Genomic DNA, 22,159 nt, shown 5'->3' on the forward strand with positions numbered 1-22,159 from the left:
AAAGAGGCAGCAAATTAAAAAGATCCCTGATCAACTAAATGAGTTGGTAGTAGAACCCCAAAACTGAAGCATAGGTTGAAACGTGAGAGCACTAGGACATTGTTAGAAATATACATCATTCAAGCAGTTGTATGTTCAGGCTCTTCCCCTGCTTTCCCACAGCATTTTCATCAGCTGAATTAACGAATTGCCAAACCTTGTAAATTAAGACTGTCTGCAAGGTGAAAATGCGTGTGCACAGAAAGCAGCATGGACTTGAGAGTCCCAGCAGGCAGCTGAGATCCTTCCATGAAGTGTAGCTGCAGGTTGATGGCCCAAGACTCGATTTGTGAAGGTCTGAAGTCATGTCTTCTTGACCTAATGTGTTTGGGACTTTCAAAACAGTTTTGTTTTGTTTTTAAAGCTTCTGAAAAGCTTGGAAATTTTACTGAGTCAAGCACCAAGACTGAATGCTGCAAAGGAAGTCAGGCTCTGACCTGCTGGAGTCTGCCCAGCAATTGGTGTCTGTCAGTAGGCTTAGGGCTTCCCTCAACCACTTCATAGGTCAAGAGCTAAGTTCTTATTTTTATTTTGGTTATAACTGATAGAAATTGAAATACGAGGATCTCGTTAGAATGACCCCAATGAAAATAAAGGTTCACTCACCAATGGCATAAGCTGTAGTCAGACTTAATTTAAGGTCTGCCATTTATTTAGAAATCAGTGTCAGTGCTGCTGATTATTTTAAGTAGATTAATTATGTGATTCTTAGACAGCTGGTTGACTTAGCAGAGATCTTACAGTGTCATTACTCCTACAGCTGTCTGGTGACGGAGCCCAAATCAACGTGGGTTTCTGCATTTAGCAATCCTGGAGTAGTTCTCTGCCACTTGTGTGCTGTGGTCTAGGAATGTTTGTATTGAAGTCTTCATTGAACAAACCACTGTAGTGAATATTTTAACATAACACCTCCAATACCTGCTGACATAGATAAAGAATGAAACTTCTGGAGGGTAGGGGCTAGTGATGTAGTGGCTGGGAGTTGGAGTATTATGAAGATAATTTCCTTCTTGCTGTTTGCTTATGGCATTGGTTGCTTTTTCCCAGAAAATCATTTTGTGGCTCTTCAGAGACCAATAATGTGTTTAGATTGCTTTTGCTTCTGGTGCTCCCTATGAAAGGTCAAAACACGCACAGTATTTTGGACTTCCAACACAAAACCTGCAGTTGCTTGTTTTTTCCATAATTAAGCAATATTTAAAGGGATATTTATTTTGCCCTGCAGACATAAAAAGAGGGAGGAAATCTACCTCATCAAAGTAAGGTGATGTGTCAGGATTCCCTGCATTCTCTGTCACTGATAGAAATAGAGTGAGGCACCTTTGCAAAGTGATTTAGTCCACAGAAAACCTTGAGTATGCAAACTGGCACAAGATAGCAAAATCTGGTTCACTCTGTCTTGTGCAATGATACTGGGTTGGATATTTTCACTGTAACAAGTCCTGTATTGCAAGAGTTTAACCATAAGTGCCTGCCTTGAGTCATTGCGCCAGATGTTTATGGTTTGCATTATCAGAGGATGAGTTATAAGAAATATCATCATTTCAACTTAAGTGAACAGATGATTAATTTATTACAAGCTTCTTTAGTGGTTTAGATTTTTCCATTTGGCTCTGGAATGATTAAACCCAGCTGGTTTTGTTCTCTGTAGGGTCACACCAAGATCAATGCCTTCAACTGGGCTAAGGTTCGAAAGCTGAGCTTCAAGAGGAAACGTTTTCTTATCAAACTACGGCCTGATGTGAATGTAAGTCCGTGTTAGGAGTTGATAAAGTTGGCAAAAGGTTATTCGGTAAATTCCTACTCACAGATCACACGTGGTTTTTATCATGTCATGAATATTTAGATTGTTTATGTTCACTGTTGGTACTGTGCATGTCAACCTGGCATCTCAGGTGAGCAGTCCTGGCAAAGGACATGTAAACTAAATCAATCATCATAGAGTGTCCCAGAGTCATCTTCTGGTTGCAACTCTGGTACTGTATCATCAATTCTTAAAGTGTAGCATATAATCAACTTCTTCTCATTAACATTCAAACTGCTGCTTTATCTCTGTTATATTTGTCAATGAAAGGAAGTTTGAGCAATAGCTTTGATACTGACAGGCAGACCAGCGATGTTTCAACATTAGAAGGTTAGGGCCTGTTATACCTGAAAGCCAATAAGTTGGGAAGAAACTTGGGGGGTTTTTTTTGTTTTTGTTTTTTCAATGTATCACCTGATTTGTCAGTGCATTTCTCTAAACCCTGTTGCTTACTAGCTTACATTGCAAATGCTATCCCAATTTTCAGAGTTCATTCCAGGACACCCTGGAATTCCTTATGGCCAGTCGAGATTTTTGCAAGTCTTTCTGGAAGATCTGTGTGGAGCATCATGCCTTTTTCAGGCTTTTTGAGGAACCTAAACCAAAGCCTAAACCTGTTCTTTTTTCTAGAGGTTCTTCATTTAGGTTCAGGTAAGACATGCATTCTTTCCACCTTTGTTGCCTCTCCATTTCAAAATCACATCCATAATGGTCTAGGATTAAACCTGTTGTTTTCAGCTCACCTTTTTTACATTGTAGTTTGCTCCTTTATATTTTCCATTGCATCTTCTCAGCCAGAATAGTGTAAAGAGCCCTGTAAGTGAAAACCCTGCATTAATTTTGTAGTAGCTATTGCAAAGTAACTTTCTTGAGGTAAGATACGAAGTATATAGAGTCCAGCTGGTTTTGCACAAGAAAGTTCACCTGTGTCCTAAGCAACACTAGCTAGCAATTTTTGGGAATTCTTTCAATCCTCTGCTCCTAGGATGGGGTCTTCCCCCATCAGAGGAGAGATTTGTATTCTTGTTGCATGTCCCTGTGGTAAATCCATATTTGTGCAATTAAAAGCAATGACTTTATGCAGGGATCTTTGTGCTCACAAAGGATTTATGAGCATGTGAGATGACCACCTCTGCTAAGACCAGGTATACCTGTGATATTGTTAGATCTATAGGAAAGCTTTTAATAGTTGGACTATTGTTGGGACTGGTTTTTTTCATTACACTGACAGAAGCGTTGTTGTAGATATTGCGTTGTGTATGCCAGGGGGAAGTCCTTTTATTCATGCAGTTTATTTTGTTTGTGGCGTTGATACAAGCTCAGAAAAAGTCAGAAACTCTCTTTGCTGAGATGAATGATGCACTCTAGATGCCTTGCACAAGAACATGGTGCATATATAGCCATCCTGACTCTCTTCTCACTTTGTTTGCCACCTGCAAAGTAAATTAATTAAGATGGAAGGACCTATGTTGGGTAAACAAGCTATAACTTGTTACATTTCTGCCTGAAGTAGATAGAAAACTGTAGGTGCATTCATTTTACCTCAGGCTTTGGAAAGCAGGTTTTGGCTTCATCCTCCACTCACTGTGATCAGTAACCTTTTGCAGACCCTAATGAATTGGAAGAATTTGGCTCTCAATTGAGCATTCTTGAGGTGTGAGTTTCCTGTGCTGTTTTCAGTTTACTTTAGAGTTTATAGCTTTGCTCAGTAGATGCTTCTGGGCTTTCTCACTACTTCACACCCTGGAGCAGAAGGGGAGAAAGGGATTCCAGCCTAAATCTCTGCAGAAAAGGTGTGTTTTATAGGAGCAACCATGGAATGAAGTGCATGTCAGGAGGTTTCATCTTGGTTCCAGGGTTTACTAATATCAGATAAGACTGGTATTTGACTAAAAAGGATTCAAGAATTTGTTAATTCATAAATTAATAGAGAGGAAAGCTTAACCCCTGCTTCACTTTCCCTTGTAGTGACTTCCCAGTAATGTAGTTCCCTAGAGGGCCCACACAACTGAATTAAAACAGTTCTGAAATGGCATCAAAAAGCAGCTCCATAGCAAATAAAAAGAGGCAAGTCACATGGAAAATGCTAAAAAATTGTGTGTATCTGACCAGGCCCCTTCTATATGATCTTAACATGAGTTTCTGCTGATAGTAACAAATGCATTTCTGATTGCTGTATACAAACCAAATATAAGTCTATGAAGACCAGATAATATATTGCATTAAATACTTTAACTCTGGTTTTTCTTCCAGTGGTCGGACTCAGAAGCAAGTTCTTGACTATGTTAAGGAAGGAGGGCACAAAAAAGTGCAGTTTGAAAGGTGAGAGGAAATAAATTTATTATCCCAATATGTTATAATCTAAGAAAAGTCATGATTTCCAGTTAGTTATAGTCTGAGATCTTGGCACTAGTCCAAGGAAAAAATTCCTTCTCTGCTGATTTGACATTTTATCACATGTGTAATATCCCATGGTCCTGAATGTTTTGGCAGAAGTTTCATAACTTATGGTTCACTTAAAATGAGTAGTCTTCAATCTGTTTTTCAGCAATGAACATCCTACTATCACAGGTAACTTTCTCCCAATTTGATTTGCACCCTCTTTGCTGCCATGTGGTTAATGTATGTGAGCAGACATATTCAGCTCAGAATAAAACTGAAAATAAGAAAAAGTAAAGCCAAGCTCAAGGGAGGGGTCTCTAGGGAAACTGAAAGTCTTCAAGCTTGCTAGAGTCAGTTCTGTCTGAACTCATCATGCTCATGGTGAGCTGAAAATAATGGCCAAAATGCCACAAAGACTATGACAATAGTTCATTGCTTATGAGTCATGCTTACCTGATAGACTATTTTTCCTTCAGTGCTTCTCCCTTTTTTTACAGTGATATGTTTGCAACACATAGTACATTAAAATTTTACAGAAAGGAGGAATGTTAATCTGTTTTGGAGCAGAATTTTATAAAAGCTGTTATTCAAAGATTTTGTTTAAAAGAGGCATGTCTCTTGATACCTGTTTGTAGAAAAAAAAACCCTGAAATAGCTCTTTATGTGATTTTTCTTTTATCTCCAGGAAACACAGCAAGATTCATTCCATCAGGAGTCTGACGGCACAGCCTTCAGAACAGCATACAGAGGTGCCAAAACAAGTCAGTGATGTTGATGAAACCCTGGAAATTAAATCCTTTTAAACATTACTTGTTAGATTACCCTCCACTGATTGCTGTTTTGAAACCCTAAGAGCAAAGTTTTCTGCTCACTTACCATTTAACTGGGAGCTAGGGAGCCCTGGGTGTCATAAGTTTTAGGTTCTGCTGAGTGAAACAGCATTGCTTACAGACAACCAGACAGATACAAATAATGAGCTTGTCTGAGCTGTACTAATGACCATCTGAAAAATTGGAATCCTCAGTGTTGCTGCCAGGGTCCTTGGTTGTAGCTGGCTATTGCATCCGGGGAAAGTGTAATTACTTTTCTTTGCTGAGAGGTCTCGGTTGCACATTTCAAGGTGTTAGGTTAGTATTAACCAGGTATTAACCGGGGAGGAGAACAATTATTTCCTTGGAAAAATTGCACCTCTGGCCTTCTAAGCCATTATCTCTGGTAGATACCATATGTATTTGTCTTATGCTGACAGCTGCTATGTGCTAGGAGTTCACAAGTCCAAAAGCCCAATAGTGGTGAGACTGTAGCAGCTGCAAGTTCCCAGGTCCAGCTGGTAAGGCTGAGCATATATTCACCATGGGCACCCTCATGAATGCACACGTGCAGTACATGAATATAACCACACATGTAAACACAGAAAACGGCAGCCCCACAGGCACAGACAGAGCCGGTGGCCACACCCTCTTTCACTTTTTGGCTCTGGTTCCTCCAGTTGTTGGCATCCCAAACACACCAAACATATGGGCTGATGGCTCTCCTGGGACAACCTTCAGAGGAGACAGGTCAGGAAGCTTCACTTTCCTGACTCGGTTGTTGTGGTTTCTCCATTTACCAGCATTTTCTGTGCTCATCTGTGTCTGTGGAGGTGAACCTTTGATCACATAACCTTATGTTAGGTAGAACTTAAAACGTCAGGAGCAAACTACTAGGTTAATGCATTGAAGAATGCTACCTGAACCCTCACCTTCCATGCATCATTTTTGATATTCGCAGGCTCTCTCCTTTCTGCAAATTTAGGAACCTCAGAAAATTTTGTTATAGATGGAGCCCATTTCAAATAGCTTGTAGCATTTTAATGTTGCTGAGACAAGCTCAGTTAGCTGGAGCATGGCTGCTGGGCAGTTGTGTGCAGAAAAACCAGCCTATCAACCACTGGCAGGTATGCTCTAGGGAGTGAATGTAGGGTGCTCAAAAGCCCACACATGACTTTTTCAGTGTATCTAAGTTGACTGTGCAGAATTTGTCTTATGTTTTTATCTTTTCCTCCATCTTCTCAGAGTAGTGTGAACAGGTTGATGTTTTTAGTGTTCATGGCTGCCTTAGAGCATGGAAACACCTCAAATACCCCTTTTTACATTCTCACTGCATTGCCTGCCTTCTCTTCCCTTGTTTAGCCTATGTTTTTTTCTGTTCTTCAAGATCAGAAACCTTTTTTTTTTTTTTTTTTTTTTTAAGTCTATTTAGTTTTGAGGCTTGGGTCACCTCTTTTCTTTCCAAGAGACTCCTATTTTGCTGCAGATGCAAAATTCTGGTGCGTAATTACATGTAGCCTTTTCCCTCTGGCTCCCATCCCTCCCAAACCTCTCCCCTCCCACCCTCCCTCCCCTTTTGTCTTTCCCTTTGTCTCCCCCTTGCCTTCCCTCTATTATCTTTCCAGAGTGCTAGAGCCCATGGAGACAGCAATGATGCTGCAGCAGTGCAGAGCTGCCGGCAAGGGAAGGAGTTGAAATCTTCACCAGAAGACACTGGACAGCACAAGAGCCCTTCCTTGAAGAAGAGTCCAAAGGAAGGCAGAAAGGTGGATGGAGCAGTGGTCTCAACAGTGGAGGAAGAAGAGGAACCTGCCAAGGACAGGATGCAGCAGAACAGACCTCAATCACAGCAGCCAAGCACAGGTCCAGCTTCCAGGGCTGCTCATGGCAGCAGCACCTCCATTCCTTTCATTGACTGCAGTGATGTAGATAGCGAGTATGATCTCCTCAGAGGACAAATAACCCGGTCATATTCCCAAACAAATGACAATTATGAGGGTGATTTGACCAGTGGTGCCTATATTCACTACAGAGATGAAAATCGCAATAGAACTAGATATAGGGATTCCTCTGCTTCTCTAAAGTCTTCCCAGTATCTCTCTGAAGAGTACCTTGATGATAACACAGCTAATCTCTCCTTCTACAGTGGGGGAAGCCCCAGGATGCCAAGGCATAGCTCTCTGGTTGATGAAATGTTTAGAGGGCCGGGGAGCCGTAGTCCACTGGCCTCTCCATTGCCTCCCAGTAGCAAAGAGTCAAGCCCTAACATGAGCCTGAGTAGAACTGGCTCTCAGGGTTATGTCTCAGAAAATGGGCATGACTGCAGGGCGAGGGCTGGGGAGGAGGACAGCCATGCCTCCAACTGCCATGGGTACTGCAGATACTCTCCAGGTTCTCAACGGCTTCGTGCACAGAAAACCCACAATCTCTGCAATAAGTCAGTTACAGATCCCTTTATCCTAAGCCAGATATCCTCAACCCCTGGGCAGGAGTATAGATCAGAGAGATACTGCAAAGGAGGTGGGGCGGCTAAGATGTCTTCTCCAGAAGGCAAAATGATGGCCAATGGTATGCCAGCTGGGGCACAGTCAAAGCAGAGCCCAGTGATGCAGTCGCTGCGTGCCAGTGGCATGATGGATCACATGGCTGCAATCCAGATGATGGAGGGCTCCACCAGCAGTGGGACAGAATCTAGTGATTCTGACTCAGAAGTCATTAATCCCTTCACTCACCCCCTGGTGTTTGGAAACCCTGTTGTGCTGAGCTCCTCTCCCATGCCTAGAAATAAGTACTCCTTTGGAAGCCTTCAGCTTGATGAGGAGGTAGAGGAGGATGTGTCTGTCGGCCTCAGTGATGAAGATGGTGTGCAGGTCTTCAGCTGCTAGGTACCAGTGTGTATGAGACCAGGGGATACTGGGGTTGCTCACTGGAGTGGTTGCATCTCCTGGGACTCATGATGAGTGGCTGGTAATAATTTCAGTGCATGGGCTATTTCAGACATTATCATTGTACAGACCAGCCAGAGGGAAGAGAAAGGAAGCTAGGACACAATAATAAGTCTCAGTGATTCTTAGCAGTTTGCATCTCCTCTGAAAGGCAGGAGGGGATGAAAAATATTATTGATTTAGGTACTTCTGTAAGACTTTATACACTCACCTCTTGTTTGTGGAAGTCTTGTTTTAGGTATATGTTGTAGCTGCTTTGATATTTGACTAGTTATTTTGACAAAACAAACAATCAAATCATCATAGGTACATTATGCTCTTTTGTATGTCTATTACAATCTTTTTCTCTCCCATATAAGGAGAGCGACTTACTAGAGTGCCTCAACAGAGTTAGGAGAAAAAAAAATAAACTTGCAGCCAAATGCAGGCAGCTTGGTATTCAAGACCAGGACTTGTTGAAATCTTGAAATATGCTGGAAATTTTTTTCATAGCAAGAATGTGTCTGGTCTACTCTTCTTCATAACTCATTTTATAATCTGATGAACTGAGGGTGCAAATCAGGCATGTATAAAATGACAGTATTGTCAAGAGAAACAACAGTGTTGTCTTTCTTCAATGGGTTCAATAGGATAATTTGGTGATGGAGATTTTGAAACTCCAAACTCTTCCTTGGGCAAGAAAAAGAACAGGATGAAAGATATAATTCAAGTGAAAAAAAACTTTGATCAAAACAGCTCTAATGAAGAGTGGTATTGCAAGGCAATCCTTTCTGTCTTTATCAGTTTAATATAGAGATGTATTGCAAGAAAATTTTTAATTATACTTTCTGTGAAATTATTATAGAGACATCAAAGTTCTGTGTTGGGTGATTTGGAGATGGTGGCTGTTTTATTTTTTGCTTTGATCACAAAAAATCTTTATCTGTGCAGGATCCAATTACTCTGTCATAGGCTACTTTTTTTAGTAGTGCCACCTCAGAAATTTTTCATCCCCTGACAAGAGAACGATAGGAGTAACTGTGATTGTCCAGGGTGGTTGTCTTCTGTTCTATCCATAGAGTGGATATGGGCAGAAGGACCAAGAGTCTAATTCTGTGTATACTTCCTTTTCACAGGCTGAAAGTATTGAGAATTAAGGTATCCTAAAAATCTGGTGTTAGTTTTCTCCAAGAAGTAAGTAAGAAAATCCAGATGAAAGATCCTCTGTATGGAAAGTGTCCTACAGTTACTAGAACTGGGAGACAAGATGTGGTCTTTATAATTGGCCTTATTTTTAACTTTTATAAATTTTTCTTGTGGGAGAATGGAAATAAGTCCCAGAATTTTAACTGATGAACAACAGCATTGACTGAACTGCAGGTTACTCCCGGTGATCTGCATCATGCAGTTCATGCATGCAGCAATGATTAATCCATTCACATAAGTACTGATGAAAAAGTGACAGGACTTTGTAAATTTAGACAGTGTAAAATTTTCAAGATTGTTTTTACAGAAATTATAAAATAAGAAGTTTTTTAATTTTTCTAATGCCTTGGTCTATGCACATTTTAACAGAGTTTAATCTGAGCGAAGGATATTCAAAAATATACCTACAGTAGTTAGGCATGTATTGTTATATACTTTACTGTTTTGAAAGTAAAATATGTCTTTGTGTAAATATAAGTATTAAGTCTCTCATCTCTTTTAGTGCACTGATTTTCTTAGAGATTAGATACCTCATTCTTGAACAGGAATGATTTAAATCATCTCTGTAGATACTGATATTTTAGGGACAGGAAATACTCTTATTTATTCCTGTAGTTAAAAGCATGAGTGTACAAATGATGAGATTGATAATTAGAAAAAAGCTTGCTTGTATATGATTCCAAAAGAGGACGATTTGTGTTTTGGATTTAGAATAGCTGTAAAATAATTGCCTTGAAGTTCAATATAAGATGAAATATACAAGTAGTTGAAGCTCACATCAGCAGGTAGTGTGAGCATGGGGAAGTGGGCACATGACTCTCCTGATTTATTTTTTTATTGTCTGTGCAGCAAAGGTACTAGTAAGTATAAAGTAATAACAATTTGGACAGATGAATTAATTGGCTTATTAGCCAGCAAAATTAGAGTTCAAGTAATGGATTTGCAGTAATTTCTGCTACTTAAAAAAAGTGAATAGATTTCATGTTCTTTGGATTTAAGTGAATATAAAATTTTATAAGTAGTGTTTGTTATTTTGCATCCTTTCAGATATTGTTTCCAGGCCTGATTCTTCTCTCATATGCCTACAAAGATACTGAATTAATGTCTTTTTAAGAACAGACCCACTGGGTATTATCCTCAAAAATGCAATATGAGGCGTTTTCTGTCTTCTGGAACTTTTTCAGCTTTGAAGGTTTAAGTAGTTGTTGTTTTAACAGATGGAATTCTTCCAGTTAAAAGAAGTGAAGTTTATAAATTACATAGGAAATAATTTCATTTAGGATTAATTACTTCTGCAGCATTCTAACGCCAGTGAAGCTCCATTTAATATCAGCAGACAAGATTGTAATTAAAGCAGTCTGTGGGTCAAATTCCTCCACCAAACATGTGGTTCATGTCTGAGCCCTTGCCAAAAATGACGAAGTGAAAAAGGAGTTTTAAACTGATATTTTCAAACAGGATCAGGCCCCTTAGAATTTATCTGGGCATTTGTTTCTGTGGGACAATCAAAAGGACCTCGCAGAAAAGAACAGAAACCTTTAGGGCAAGACTGCAAATGAGATGAGATGGAGGAATTCTTCTCCTGGCTCACAAAGTGCTCATGGTAAGAGGAGTTTGTCAGTTCTAGTTCACTGTTGCAAGCATTTATTAATCTGAATACACTGGACTGCAGCAGTGATCTAAGCAAACCTTGGTCTCAAGTATAGTAGGTTGTTACAGGCAGGGTAACTAACAGATTCTCTTACCAATTCCGGTAGATTGTGGAATGTGGCTGATGCTGCTTTTGATTCACTGTTTCAAAATTTTGTTGTCAATAATGAACTTCCAGTCCCATACTCATCAAGTGCCCAGGTATCCTTAGGCAGTTGGTACGAATGAGGCAGCTGAATCCCCAGGAAGACTGAGCAGCTGTGTCCAGTCTGAACTGTGTAGTCCTGAATCACTCATCTCCTGTCTTTCCAGAGGATGTGAAAGAAGACTCTTGTTGGGTTTATGAATTAACTCTGTCCATGCAGTTGGGTAAATATGGTTGCAAAAGCAGTTAGGGGTTTGTCCATAATAACAGGCAGATCTGGGTAATCTCTGGATAAAAGACCTCTGATTCATTCTTTCCTATTCCAACTACTTGACCACATTCAGCCATCCTCTACAATGGCAGTAGAAAGGTCATGTCGGACAATTTTAAGTTTTCTCCTACTCAGCAGCAGCTCAAACTCGTGATACCCTCTTGGGATCTTCTGGATTTTTTTTTCCAGCCTTTCCTAGAATCTAGTTTTCCTCAGTGACATAGGATACTAAATTTATCAGTAAATAGATGAAGGAGGGATGGAGAGTGGCACATTGTTGTAGGAGACCAGAACTACATAGGGTAGTCCAGATATGGAGGTTTGAATAATCTGAATGGCCTAGAATGCACTGTTTTCAGTTTAAGTCCATATCCCCTAGCATGACAGAGAGGAGTGCTCTCTGAAGATGATTTACACCGAGTGTTGCCATTTCACCCATATCTCAGAGCCTGCCTAACAGGCACCATCCCAGTAACCATTGTAGTGCATGCTAAATATAAATTATATCAAACTGGAAGAGAAATTCCTCTGGGTGAAAATGTGAACATGTAATTGAAAGTTTTTAGGTTTGCTGTATTTGCATTTACTTTATGTGAGCTATACAGAGCTGAGTTATAGGCAGGTGAGCATAATGAAAGAAGTGCATGTCAATAGTTTGAAAAACCATATCAGTCTATTAGTTTTTTTCAAGATTAAAGGGCATGCAAAACTAGAAATCATTTTCTTCACAGGGCAGCATTGTTAATGTTGAATGTAATCGGTAGGACCCAGTAAAGAGTGAAAAAACAATGGTTTGTGAATTAGTTCACTAAACGGGGCTGGTATTACTAGACTGCTTCAGGACCTATATTTTGTCCCCTGGGTATTTGTAGGACGGGTTTTTGTTCTCAGTGAGGCTTTTATTACTTGAAGCAGCTCTGTTCATTCTGAAGCAATTCATGCCAGAGCATTCATGCCAGAAGTTCCTGTTCTGACCTCTCTGTCTGTACATGCAGGTCCCTGGTGGTGACCAGAGAAAGTCAAATAGAAAATGGGTGAGATAGACATAAAAGCTGTTTACAGGCCCTCTTTTTCTTCACTAAGAAGCAGAGATATTTTAAAATCTGTCCTCTTCTGTTCCATGATAAACACACAAACATAGAGTCCCTGTAATCCCTGGAAGTTTCTTCTGGGGTGTTCCAGGAAGATAAGGCAAAGACAAGAATAGAAAATATCTTAAGCACACAAAAAATATCTAGCCCTATTTATTTGCAGTTCCCTTTGGCATAATGTGCTTTCCACTATTTTTCTGAGAGTTTAAAGTCCCAGTAGTTTTATAGGGTACTCAGAGAACTAGAATTATGTTGATCATTTAAACTGGTGAAGCAGACCCAATTTTGAATTTTGGTAAAACCAGTGATTCAGATCTGCAGTTTTTTGAATTGCAGTTCATACAATTAGCATGAACCATGTCTATTTCTAGAACAGTTCTTTATGGAAAAAGACCTATAAATTCCGTCAAATTCCGTGTTTAACTAATCTCATTTGTCTTAATGAGCCGTTAGACTGCTGTCAGAGGTGACTTTAGAATGAAATTTTAATTGCTGCAATTTAACTTCTAATGATGAAAAACAAATTACCAATCCAAGTTTTTCCTGACTTCCACACATGTTTGAGGAAGTTGGATGTCACAGCCTTGTGCACAGAAATGTGGATCACTGGAGAATCCCTGTCATTCAGCAGCATGGTTGTCACCAGCTGGAAAGAGCAGTGAATGTGAAGGAAAGGGGTTCTCTATGCAAGCATGTAATAGTGTGAAGTAAGCCAAAATCCCTTTTAGTCTTCCAATAATGCTTCTCTCTTTCTGAATAATGTAGTTTCTTAAGGCAGCTTCTCTATACTTTAGCTCATCTCTTTCCTCTTCAGTTCCCTAATTGAATTGATCAATCCTCTTTTCCATAAAAAATAAAAGAAACCCTAAATGTATGAGGGAATCTTATGGAACAGTTTTTAATATGTAGGCCTTTCTTATATTAGCTGCTGTCAGACACAAGTGTAGGAGACGAGTCCTTTTCTCAGAAATCCAGCTGCTTGTTGGTGTCTCCTACTTGGTGGTGATGGTTGTGGGTCTTCTGATGGTAAGTGGCAGCTGCGCAGTGCTGATATCATGAGGACCCAAGGCTCAGGCTGGTGTGCAGCTTTTCTCTGATATGAGCAGCAGCAGACTCTGGTTTCAGTCAAGCTATATTAGGAAAAATTTTTGCCTGTTCTGTCAGGTTCTAGAAAGCAAGGGAATTTAAATCCTAGGAAACTGACATTAGCAAAATTTTTCCTCTTCTGTTTCAGTAGTTTCTATAGTTACTGAAGTACGCCTAGACAAAGGCACATATCTTAAGTTACATATTTGTAAGGGAAATGATTGTTCTGCAACATGTGCATCCTGAGCAAAGGTGTCTTCTGTGTTCCTCCCTATGGTTAGACTGTGTCGTGCCATTGATATTTTTAAATACAGAATTTCTGCTTAAAAATCAAAGGCATCATATGAACAAAAATTCTAGTTTGGGTGACATGTAGCAGTTTTACAGAGTGTTTTGTCTTTTGTTCTAATTCTGTGTTCTATAAAGAGCTTGTAGTATAAGCCTGGTTTATGTTGTTTGTTATAAAAAGCAGTGAGCACTTTCTTTTAAATGTTATGAGATCTGGAAAGCCTGTGTGCCTGGCTGAGCTATGTATTCACAGGCTTGTTTTTCACAAGTATGTGCGTAAATAATGGTGGTGTTACTACAGTAAAGGGAGTAAAGACCTTAGGATCATAAATTTGCATGGCATAACGGTAAATACTTTGCTCAAGAATGGTTAGCATTTTAAGGTGTAATTTTCATTAATATTTCTTTTGTTTTGGCCCCTGAGAACCATAACAATCTACAGTTCACACTGATAAAAATCAAGTCTAAAGGCAGTAATGATACAGCTGTCGCTGAGCATGGAAGGTTGAAGGAAAATGAATGCTTTCCGATTCAAGAGCTTTCAAGCTTGTTAAAATTAGATTAGATGCTTTCTTTAAAATGCTGCAAATCTTGTTTTGAGAAGAGAGCAGGCTTTTGCCTTTGAATTTCAGCAAAATCAGAGGTAGTTCTTTCTGTTTAGTTCAGAGAATGTTGAAGTTCATGCCTGTTGCTTTTCCATGAGGCACTTAAAAATATTTGATTAGCTGAATCCTTATATTTCCCTTTTCCTGCTAAAAAAATCACCTGGGCCCACTAACAAAAGTTCATAAGCTTGGCAGTGTTTCACTTATCCAACCTTTTCCTGATTTCTGTGTGTGCACATGCATAGATTTTTAAAAAAATAAATCTCAATAGTAAAAATTAATTTTTAAAATTGGCAGTGCTGGGGACTTCATTCTCATTTTTGTCATTTGTTAAATACCTTTTAAAGAGAAACATTTTTTGTTTCATTGTATGCACTGTTTTGTCAGCATGTACCTCTCTGGGAGAAAAAGCCTTTTCGATGTTCTGTCTATCCTCAAGCATGGTATATCTTCTGTTCCTTGCATTGTTTGGAGCACTGTCTCAATGTCCTTTTACTGCAGAAATGCCTATTTTGTATTGGGAGTACCTAATTCCCCCTATTACAGTGATCCTGCCTCACGGAGCACTCCTTGCCTCAGAATTAATGAAAACCCTCACCAGGTTGTGACTCCCAGGCTGAGAAACCACACCATGGTGAGGGGAAAAGAGCAGAGGGGAGAGAAGAGAGTCTCTTTTCCATGGTATTTGGGCTCCACTGAGCACAGTCAGATTGCCCTTCATTTCCTGATGAAGGCTGCAGCAGCAATCAGGGCTGTCTGCCCTGGCTCGTGAGCAGGATCACTGCAGTCCTGGGGAGGTGTCTTGTTGGAATGGACAGTATCTGTGGCATAAGCTTACATGGGGGCTGAAGGTTTCCACTTCTCTTGTAGCACTGTGTCATGTTGGTTTAAAGGCAAACAAAGGCAAACTAACCCTAACCCTGGGTACAACAGGAAAACCTTCTATGGGTTGCTCTATTTCTGTCTGGAGAGATCAAGGCTAGACAAAGGACTGATGCCTAGTGACCTTGTATTCTCCCCAGACTGTAATGCTCACTCTTTGTTCTTAAGATGTGGGTAGACCCTGATGTAGGCCAACAGCAGTTACTGTCTGATTTCATGCTCACCACTGTCTAATACTGCAGTACACCAATAAAGCATGGACCTTTATCAGCTGAAGAGGTTGCTGGCTACTAAACCAACACCAAGCTTGATGAGACTATAAGCATGTCAAGCCATTTAACTGTGTATGCATGGAATTAATTTTTTATTATTATTTTTAGTTTCACCTGTACCTGAAGGCTTTTACTCATTCTAACTGGTATTTTGCTGTAAAACTGTCACTGGTTTAATTGTTCTGTCCAATTGCTGGCTGATGCTTTGTCCTAAATATGAGGAAATTGGTTCATTGAGAAGGTGCACCATTTTCCCAAATTCTGCTCACTGCCACAGGCATGTGTTTTGAAGCTGTGAAATCAAAGTGAACTTTTCTTCCTGTCAAGTTCCTCTTCAATCCAGGCAGAGTTAGTGGTCATGTGTGACATTGGATTTCTTCACAAGTTTGTTTTTAACTCCTGTTCCTCCTCAAAATCTTTGGTACTGCATTCAGGGATGTTTGTACATGAATTCATGGCTGTTATGTAACTACTTTTCAAACTAACCAACTGTAGCCACTGCTTCAGCTTGATTCATGTAATGGGGAAGAGAAGTGCAGCTTGATGAACTGGTTCTCCTCAAGCTTTTGTGGAAGTCAGTGGGACTTTTTTTATTACATTGAGGGAGAACAGAGCAGAATCTCCATCCTGTAACTCTTCCGCAGCATGACTGTGCCTGGCTCACAGCTGGGGAGAGAAGGGATGGACAGCATTATTAAACTCTTCTTCAGTCTAAGGTACTTTAGTGTTTGGTGAAGTGTGTATGAAAACTCCTGCTGCTTCATCTGGTGCTATCTCTCCCCCATGCCATTTTGTACTATGCATCTTCTCTGACCAAAATGTTTAGATACATGTTAGTGCTATGCAACCACTGTGAAAATGGAAAATTAAGCTAGACTGTGTGGCCACAGCAGTGGCAGCTGTGACAGATACTTTCTTATTAAAGAGCCTTCATAAGTGATATGCTCAGCAATGCCAGGAAGAAAGGGGAATCAACTTGGGTTTCATCTGACAGACTGGAGTTTAGAAAACACTGATCTGATATTAAGGTTGAGTAACTGGGATATGGCTGTCACAAGCCATACTGCAGAGCAGGCCGTGGAGCAGGAGTAAGAGAGAATAAGCCCTGCAATATTCCAGGTATTGAAAAAGGTGCTTTTCTGGCTCTTAACATGTTTTTAATTTCTAATAATAATAAGAACAACCATGAGAATAATAAAACTCTTTGAGAGTTGACTTGATGAAATCTTAAGCAATACATGAAGTTTTCCAGCAGAATTTCAGTCACCTTTAATAATGGTTGATGTTTTTTCTCAGTTTTCATAATTGAGTCATTTTTACTTCTTGGTACTCCACAGAAAAGGCACATTCCCATGGGCGTCTTAACACTATTGTGCTCTTCCTATCTGTTAAAAAACAGTGTGTATGAGTGGGAACTATTCCTTTTGAAGCAGATGCAGAACACTAAATGGCCTGAGTTTGTTATTCTGCAGTTTCAGGAGAAAAGGAATGGAGGAGGAGTATCTTCAGTACACTGAGTCCCATTTGTCTCCCTCACAAAGAGGGGAGCTCCTCTGCCTTAGGTTAGTTTCTAACCAGGGATTTCAGGTCATCTTATGCTGCCTATGTAGTCAACAAAGAGGCAGCAGGCAGTTCAGGTCACCTATGATGTGAATTGACCTCTAGGAGAGACTTCCTTCATCATGTGGAAAATACTGATTTTAACTGTTTTTCCTTTGACATGAGCCATGTTTAAAGCAGTGTCACTCAGCCCAGCACTCCATAGGCACAGCCCTCACCCCAGGGGTTCACAGCTGTATGTGACGGGAGCCAAGAGTAACACAGGTACAATGAGTGGCATGGTTCACATCTGGCAGCCAAGGGCAGAGCCCAACCTGTCCTTCTCTGGCAGGGCACCCACAGCCTGCCAGCACTCTGTGCCTTCCTACCACCAAATTGCAGCAAGCAACTGATGAGTGTTTTGATAAAGGTATAGCTATTAAGTATTTGATTCCAGCTGCTGGCTTCTTTTTGTGTAGCACATGGAATATGTATGTTGGTGGGGAGCGATTTGAGACACGTGTAAAGCTAGGAAGATAACCATGTCCTGTAGCCGTGTAAAATGCCATTGTCATTTCATAGATGTTTTTTCCCCCCCAAGTTAGATTTCAATCAAGTTTTGCTTCTTTTGTCACCTTCCCTAGTGCAGCAATTTTCTCTGGTCAGGAGAGTAGACTGGCTCAGTGGAACTAAGAACCCCTCCAGGTATTTTGGCATTGATGGGCCAATGTGGCATGCCATGGTAAAGTGCATTCTCATTTCTTGCCACTGTCATAAACCAGTGTTGTTTTCTCTTCTTAAACACATGCATAAGAAAATGATTGAAGTACATGCATAATAATTCCTACCCGCTCCTCCAAAGATGTAATTTTAGTATATATTTAAATAATCCTCAGATAAACATTCTTTTGTATTTTCTCTTGGTTTGTGTGTATACAGCTGACTCCATTAAATTTGAAAGATGGCCCAATTCTGAATCTAAATAAAAATCAGTTGAAGTATCAGCAAAGACAATTCCATGTTACCAGCTGCAAACCATTTAGGCCTCCAGTGTGCAGTAGAATTTGCTGTCTGGCAAATGACGTGCTAATAATTGCCTGTCAATCCATGAATCATTTAGGGTGAATTGTAAGGGATTTCAGTACCTTGTAAATAGGATTGGTCTTCTCCCTTCTGCTTCTGTTTATATCTTGCAGTATGTAGTTGATGAGTAGAGCCTATATGAATATACTCTTCTGTTGCAGGAGACCAGATGAAACACTTTGTTAATTCAGGTTATTTATTCCTCACCTCTGTGAAAAAGAGAAAGTTACTGCCATGACCCATCAGCATGACACGTGTCCTGATTGATTGGTGATGGGGGAGGCAAGAACCTCCATTTTCATTTCTTCATGGCTTACTGACTTTTTCACAGCAAAACAAACTTGTTTCCCATATTTCCCAGAGCAGCATCCAGTGTGCTGATAGCTATGGCTGTGTTGGTTGTAATTAGGCCCCAGAATGTACTAAGGTAAGAACATTTTGAGGCCCCTTTTGTAATGCAGCCACTTTCTTATAACTAGTTTCAATTTTCACTTGTTTGATGTATTGGCAGGTGGGGTCTTACTGAACTCTTGTTTGTAGGTGGTGGTGGTTGGGTTTGGTCACTGCTCACACCTGCATTGGTACCAAAAGGGAGGATGCAGCATTTCAGCTTGCTGCAAAATAGCTTTGAGAATGTCAGTGATGCATTGACATAAAAAGTCTTTTATCAGTCGTGTGTATAAGCAGTGCTGTGAGCCACCAGGCACATTTTTTGTGATACTTTCCATAATACTTTTCCCTGTTGAATGTCTTCCAACTGTAAGATAGGGTGTCTTTCTAATTCATTGTCCTTTTGGTATTTTGTAGTTTGAAATACTTGAGTTGTACTGATAAAAGTTACAGTACATCAGAACTTAGATGTAGGATTGTAGGTAGGTAGGTAGATATGTCAATATATCTATATCTATCTATCACAGATAGGTGCTATTTAACTTCTAGACTACAATGCTGTGAACTTCTCACAGAGGTGCAAATCATTTATTCGCTGTCATATGACAGGCATAGTGCCAGAATTTCTTTGTTTCCACGTTTGAGGTGATATCACTTTTCTTATGTCTTTTGTAATGTAGTTAAGTACTTTTAACCTTACAACCTTGCTATTAATCTGTTTCACTATTTCTCAATGATGAATTCCATTTCTTTGGAAAATACTGTATACAGTTGTGTGCTAGTGTCAATAAAATTGACATTTGTGTAACAAGCTGTGGCATTTTCTCAAATTTCACTGAACATTGATTTAGTGTGAAACTGTTGGTAAATTCTTTCTTGCTAGCTGTAATAATACAGACCTTTATTCCAGACAAATACTGCTTTGACTTTGATTTATAATAGGCTACATAACTGTCATGATTACGTAAACTGATAACCGTGCTGTTTTTCCTTCTCTTTTCAAAGGAATGATTTATAAACATGAACTGGTTTGGAACTGGAAAACATTCATGTTCTAGCAATAAATCTTGAGTTCTTCCAGAAAATAAATAGGTTTTACTACTGGCCTAATTATATTTATTTTATATTATGTTTACTGGAGTATCTCAGCTGTGTTTTTTAGCAACAGGAACATTTACCTATCATAAATTAGGGAGGACATAATCACAGATAGTAAATTGTATTTCACCCTAATTATATATGGCAATGTATGTGTTTTCCATTTAATCTTAGACTGCCTGTTAACTGTGGTAGTCAAGAGCTTGTCACATTTTTTTGGTTGGGTTTTAATGTATGATGCCAAAATGGCACAGACTGTAAATGTTCTTCCGCATGACAGGTTCTTCTTCTAAAACAGGTTAGATTTTCAGATGAATGGAGGACGGGATAACTGGGAGAAAACGGGGCATTTTTGGCAAACTTTCTTTCTGTGCAGTCATTAATCTGGCTGCCTCCCAGAAGAGAAAATGCTAATTTCAATAATTTGATGTAGTGTATATGAATCCATGGAAGTGTAATTAATTGTCTAATTCTTTAATATTTTTAATCCAAAATGAAATGAGACTTTATATCTATGAAAATTTGAAATTGTCGTGCTTTGTGAATTAAAAGTATTTGCTTTTCTTATGTAAATGTAATGCTAGCATTTCCATCCCAAACAATCAGAGGAGCATGGAAAGACTTACAAGGTATAATATACATACTCGTGTTGTGTGTAGAAATTGGGGAACTAGTAGTTTTCTCCCTTCATGTTAGATCTGACTGATCTTAGCAGCAACACTTCTGTAGAAAGTCATCCTTTTTCTCTAGACTTCAATTAGATAAATTTGTACTAACTTGTGTCCTGTAGTTCCCTATGAAGTACTGATTTGAGTGTTTGAAGTTCTGCTTTGCTGGAAAGAATGGCACTCCTGGAATGATTCCTGTATTGTTGTATTTATTCTCTTCTATAGAGTGGATTGCAATGATGAATTTTTTTATATTGATGTTTAGAATCATAGAATGGCCTGGGTTGGAAGGGACCTTAAAGACCACCTAGCTCCAACCCCCCTGCCATGGGCAGGAACACTTTTCACTAGACCAGGATTTTCTGAGCCCCATCCAGCCTGGCCTTGAGCACTGCCAGGGATGGGACAGCCACAGCTTCCCTGAGCAAGCTGTTCTAGTGCCTCACCACTCTCACCATAAAAAGCTGCAGCTCAGTCATCTGTGCCTTGATCCCTTCCCTACAGAGATAGGAATTTCTGCCAGTTTTATCAGCTAAAAGACTTTAACCAGTCCCATTGTGAAAGCAAGTGAATGCAGTTCATCTGGCTTCAAGGCCATTTGGGGCAGTTTGAGGACGTTGATGGGTATGCCTTGTACCATAACTTCACATGCTGCAATTTAAGATTGTAACTCCTTATGGTATTTTCTTAAGAAAACTTGTCCTAACTGATTTCTCTTTTATCATTTTTCTTAGCAGGTTCTCTGACTGGCAGCCCTCACCTTTCAGAGCTTTCTATTAATTCCCAAGGAGGACCATCAGTGGCAAATATGACTTTATCTCCAAACTTGAGCCCTGATGCCAAGCAGTCATCTCCCTTGGTCAGCCCTTTGCTGAATGACCCGTCATGCATCAGGGCTGATGATGAGGAAGAGGTCAAAAGAAAGGTAAGGCGAATGAGGTTGGTCTTGTCTCTCTTCTCTCTGATGTGTTGTGATAAATCTGGGTCGTTCCTGTTGGTTGCAACCTCAGGAGCTTGTTTGGACAGGGTCTTCTATAAATCTAACTTGCTTTTAAGGAGTGGAGTTTTGTTGCAACAAAGTAGTCAACTTCATTGTCTTATTGGAGAGAAAATTTCCAGGTGACAGAAGGAAAAGGAACAGTGTTGAGTCTGTTGTGGGAGTATCCAACCCAGGCTCTCCAGTCTGTCTCTGCTGGGAGCACCACTGGGAGCATCTGGTTGTGGGAGTAGAAAATGCTCTCTTTGAGCCACAGCCTGCAGCGTTCAGCTGGGAGTGTTTGGCTCAGGTCCATCATCGCAGCAAAAGCATAAGGGAGCATCACATCCAAAACTGCTTTCTGAAGATAGAGTGTTTGTCTGAGCCAGGGTGTTCTGGGTGCCTGCTGGCTCATCCCTCCTCTGCTGCTGAGTGAGAGGGGCTTCCTTTTGTCCTTCTGTGGCTGTTTTTTTCTCCTCAGCTTGGAGCATCTCAGGAGGGAGAAAGAAACTCTAATGGCTTTGCTGGAAAGTAGGAGTTTGTGTAAGGAAGATATCTTTTCCCACTGTGCATAGATAGCGGGATGTGTGAAAGAAATTTGAGAAGAAGAAAATCTGAGAATCAGTTAATGGAGTCAGGACTCTGTGCCAGTCTAAGGTAGAGCAGCCAGTGACTGTGCACACCAGCTGGTGATGGTTCCTATGGGGGTACATTCTGACTGGGAAATGCCCACACAGGCTCCCTTTGTTTCCACTGCATCATTTGTCTTCAGGGAGGAAACAAAGGAAAAATATCTATGGAATTTTTTTTCTTAATTTTTGCTTCCTGAGTGACACAGAGGAAGATCAGCTGGGTTCCGTTGGCTCTTCAGAATTAAGAAATTTTAAATCTGTAGCCTAATCTAAAATCCTTCACCTCTCACACTGTTAGGTTTTCTAGCCAAGAAAATCA

General features: G+C 40.0%; 1 protein-coding gene across 4 annotated transcripts in view; it reads left to right on the forward strand.

Moving 5' to 3' along the window:
* FARP1 (FERM, ARH/RhoGEF and pleckstrin domain protein 1) overlaps nt 1-22,159 on the forward strand; it is a 216,412-nt gene that overhangs the window by 162,240 nt on the left and 32,013 nt on the right. For 2 of the 4 annotated variants that reach the window (XR_004416993.2, XM_033051219.2), the window contains exons 9-14: nt 1,691-1,786; nt 2,331-2,494; nt 4,097-4,165; nt 4,911-4,986; nt 6,660-6,897; nt 20,967-21,157. Coding sequence is in view for 3 of the 4 variants with exons in the window: in XM_033051219.2 (XP_032907110.1) it covers nt 1,691-1,786; nt 2,331-2,494; nt 4,097-4,165; nt 4,911-4,986; nt 6,660-6,897; nt 20,967-21,157 (834 nt within the window). In the remaining variant the exon portion in view is untranslated. The remainder of the gene's footprint in view (nt 1-1,690; nt 1,787-2,330; nt 2,495-4,096; nt 4,166-4,910; nt 4,987-6,659; nt 6,898-20,966; nt 21,158-22,159) is intronic. The other 2 variants (XM_033051221.2, XM_033051220.2) reach the window with 2 other exon arrangements.

The sequence above is a fragment of the Catharus ustulatus genome, chromosome 2, assembly GCF_009819885.2.
Source record: "Catharus ustulatus isolate bCatUst1 chromosome 2, bCatUst1.pri.v2, whole genome shotgun sequence".
Classification (NCBI taxonomy): Eukaryota; Metazoa; Chordata; class Aves; order Passeriformes; family Turdidae; genus Catharus; species Catharus ustulatus.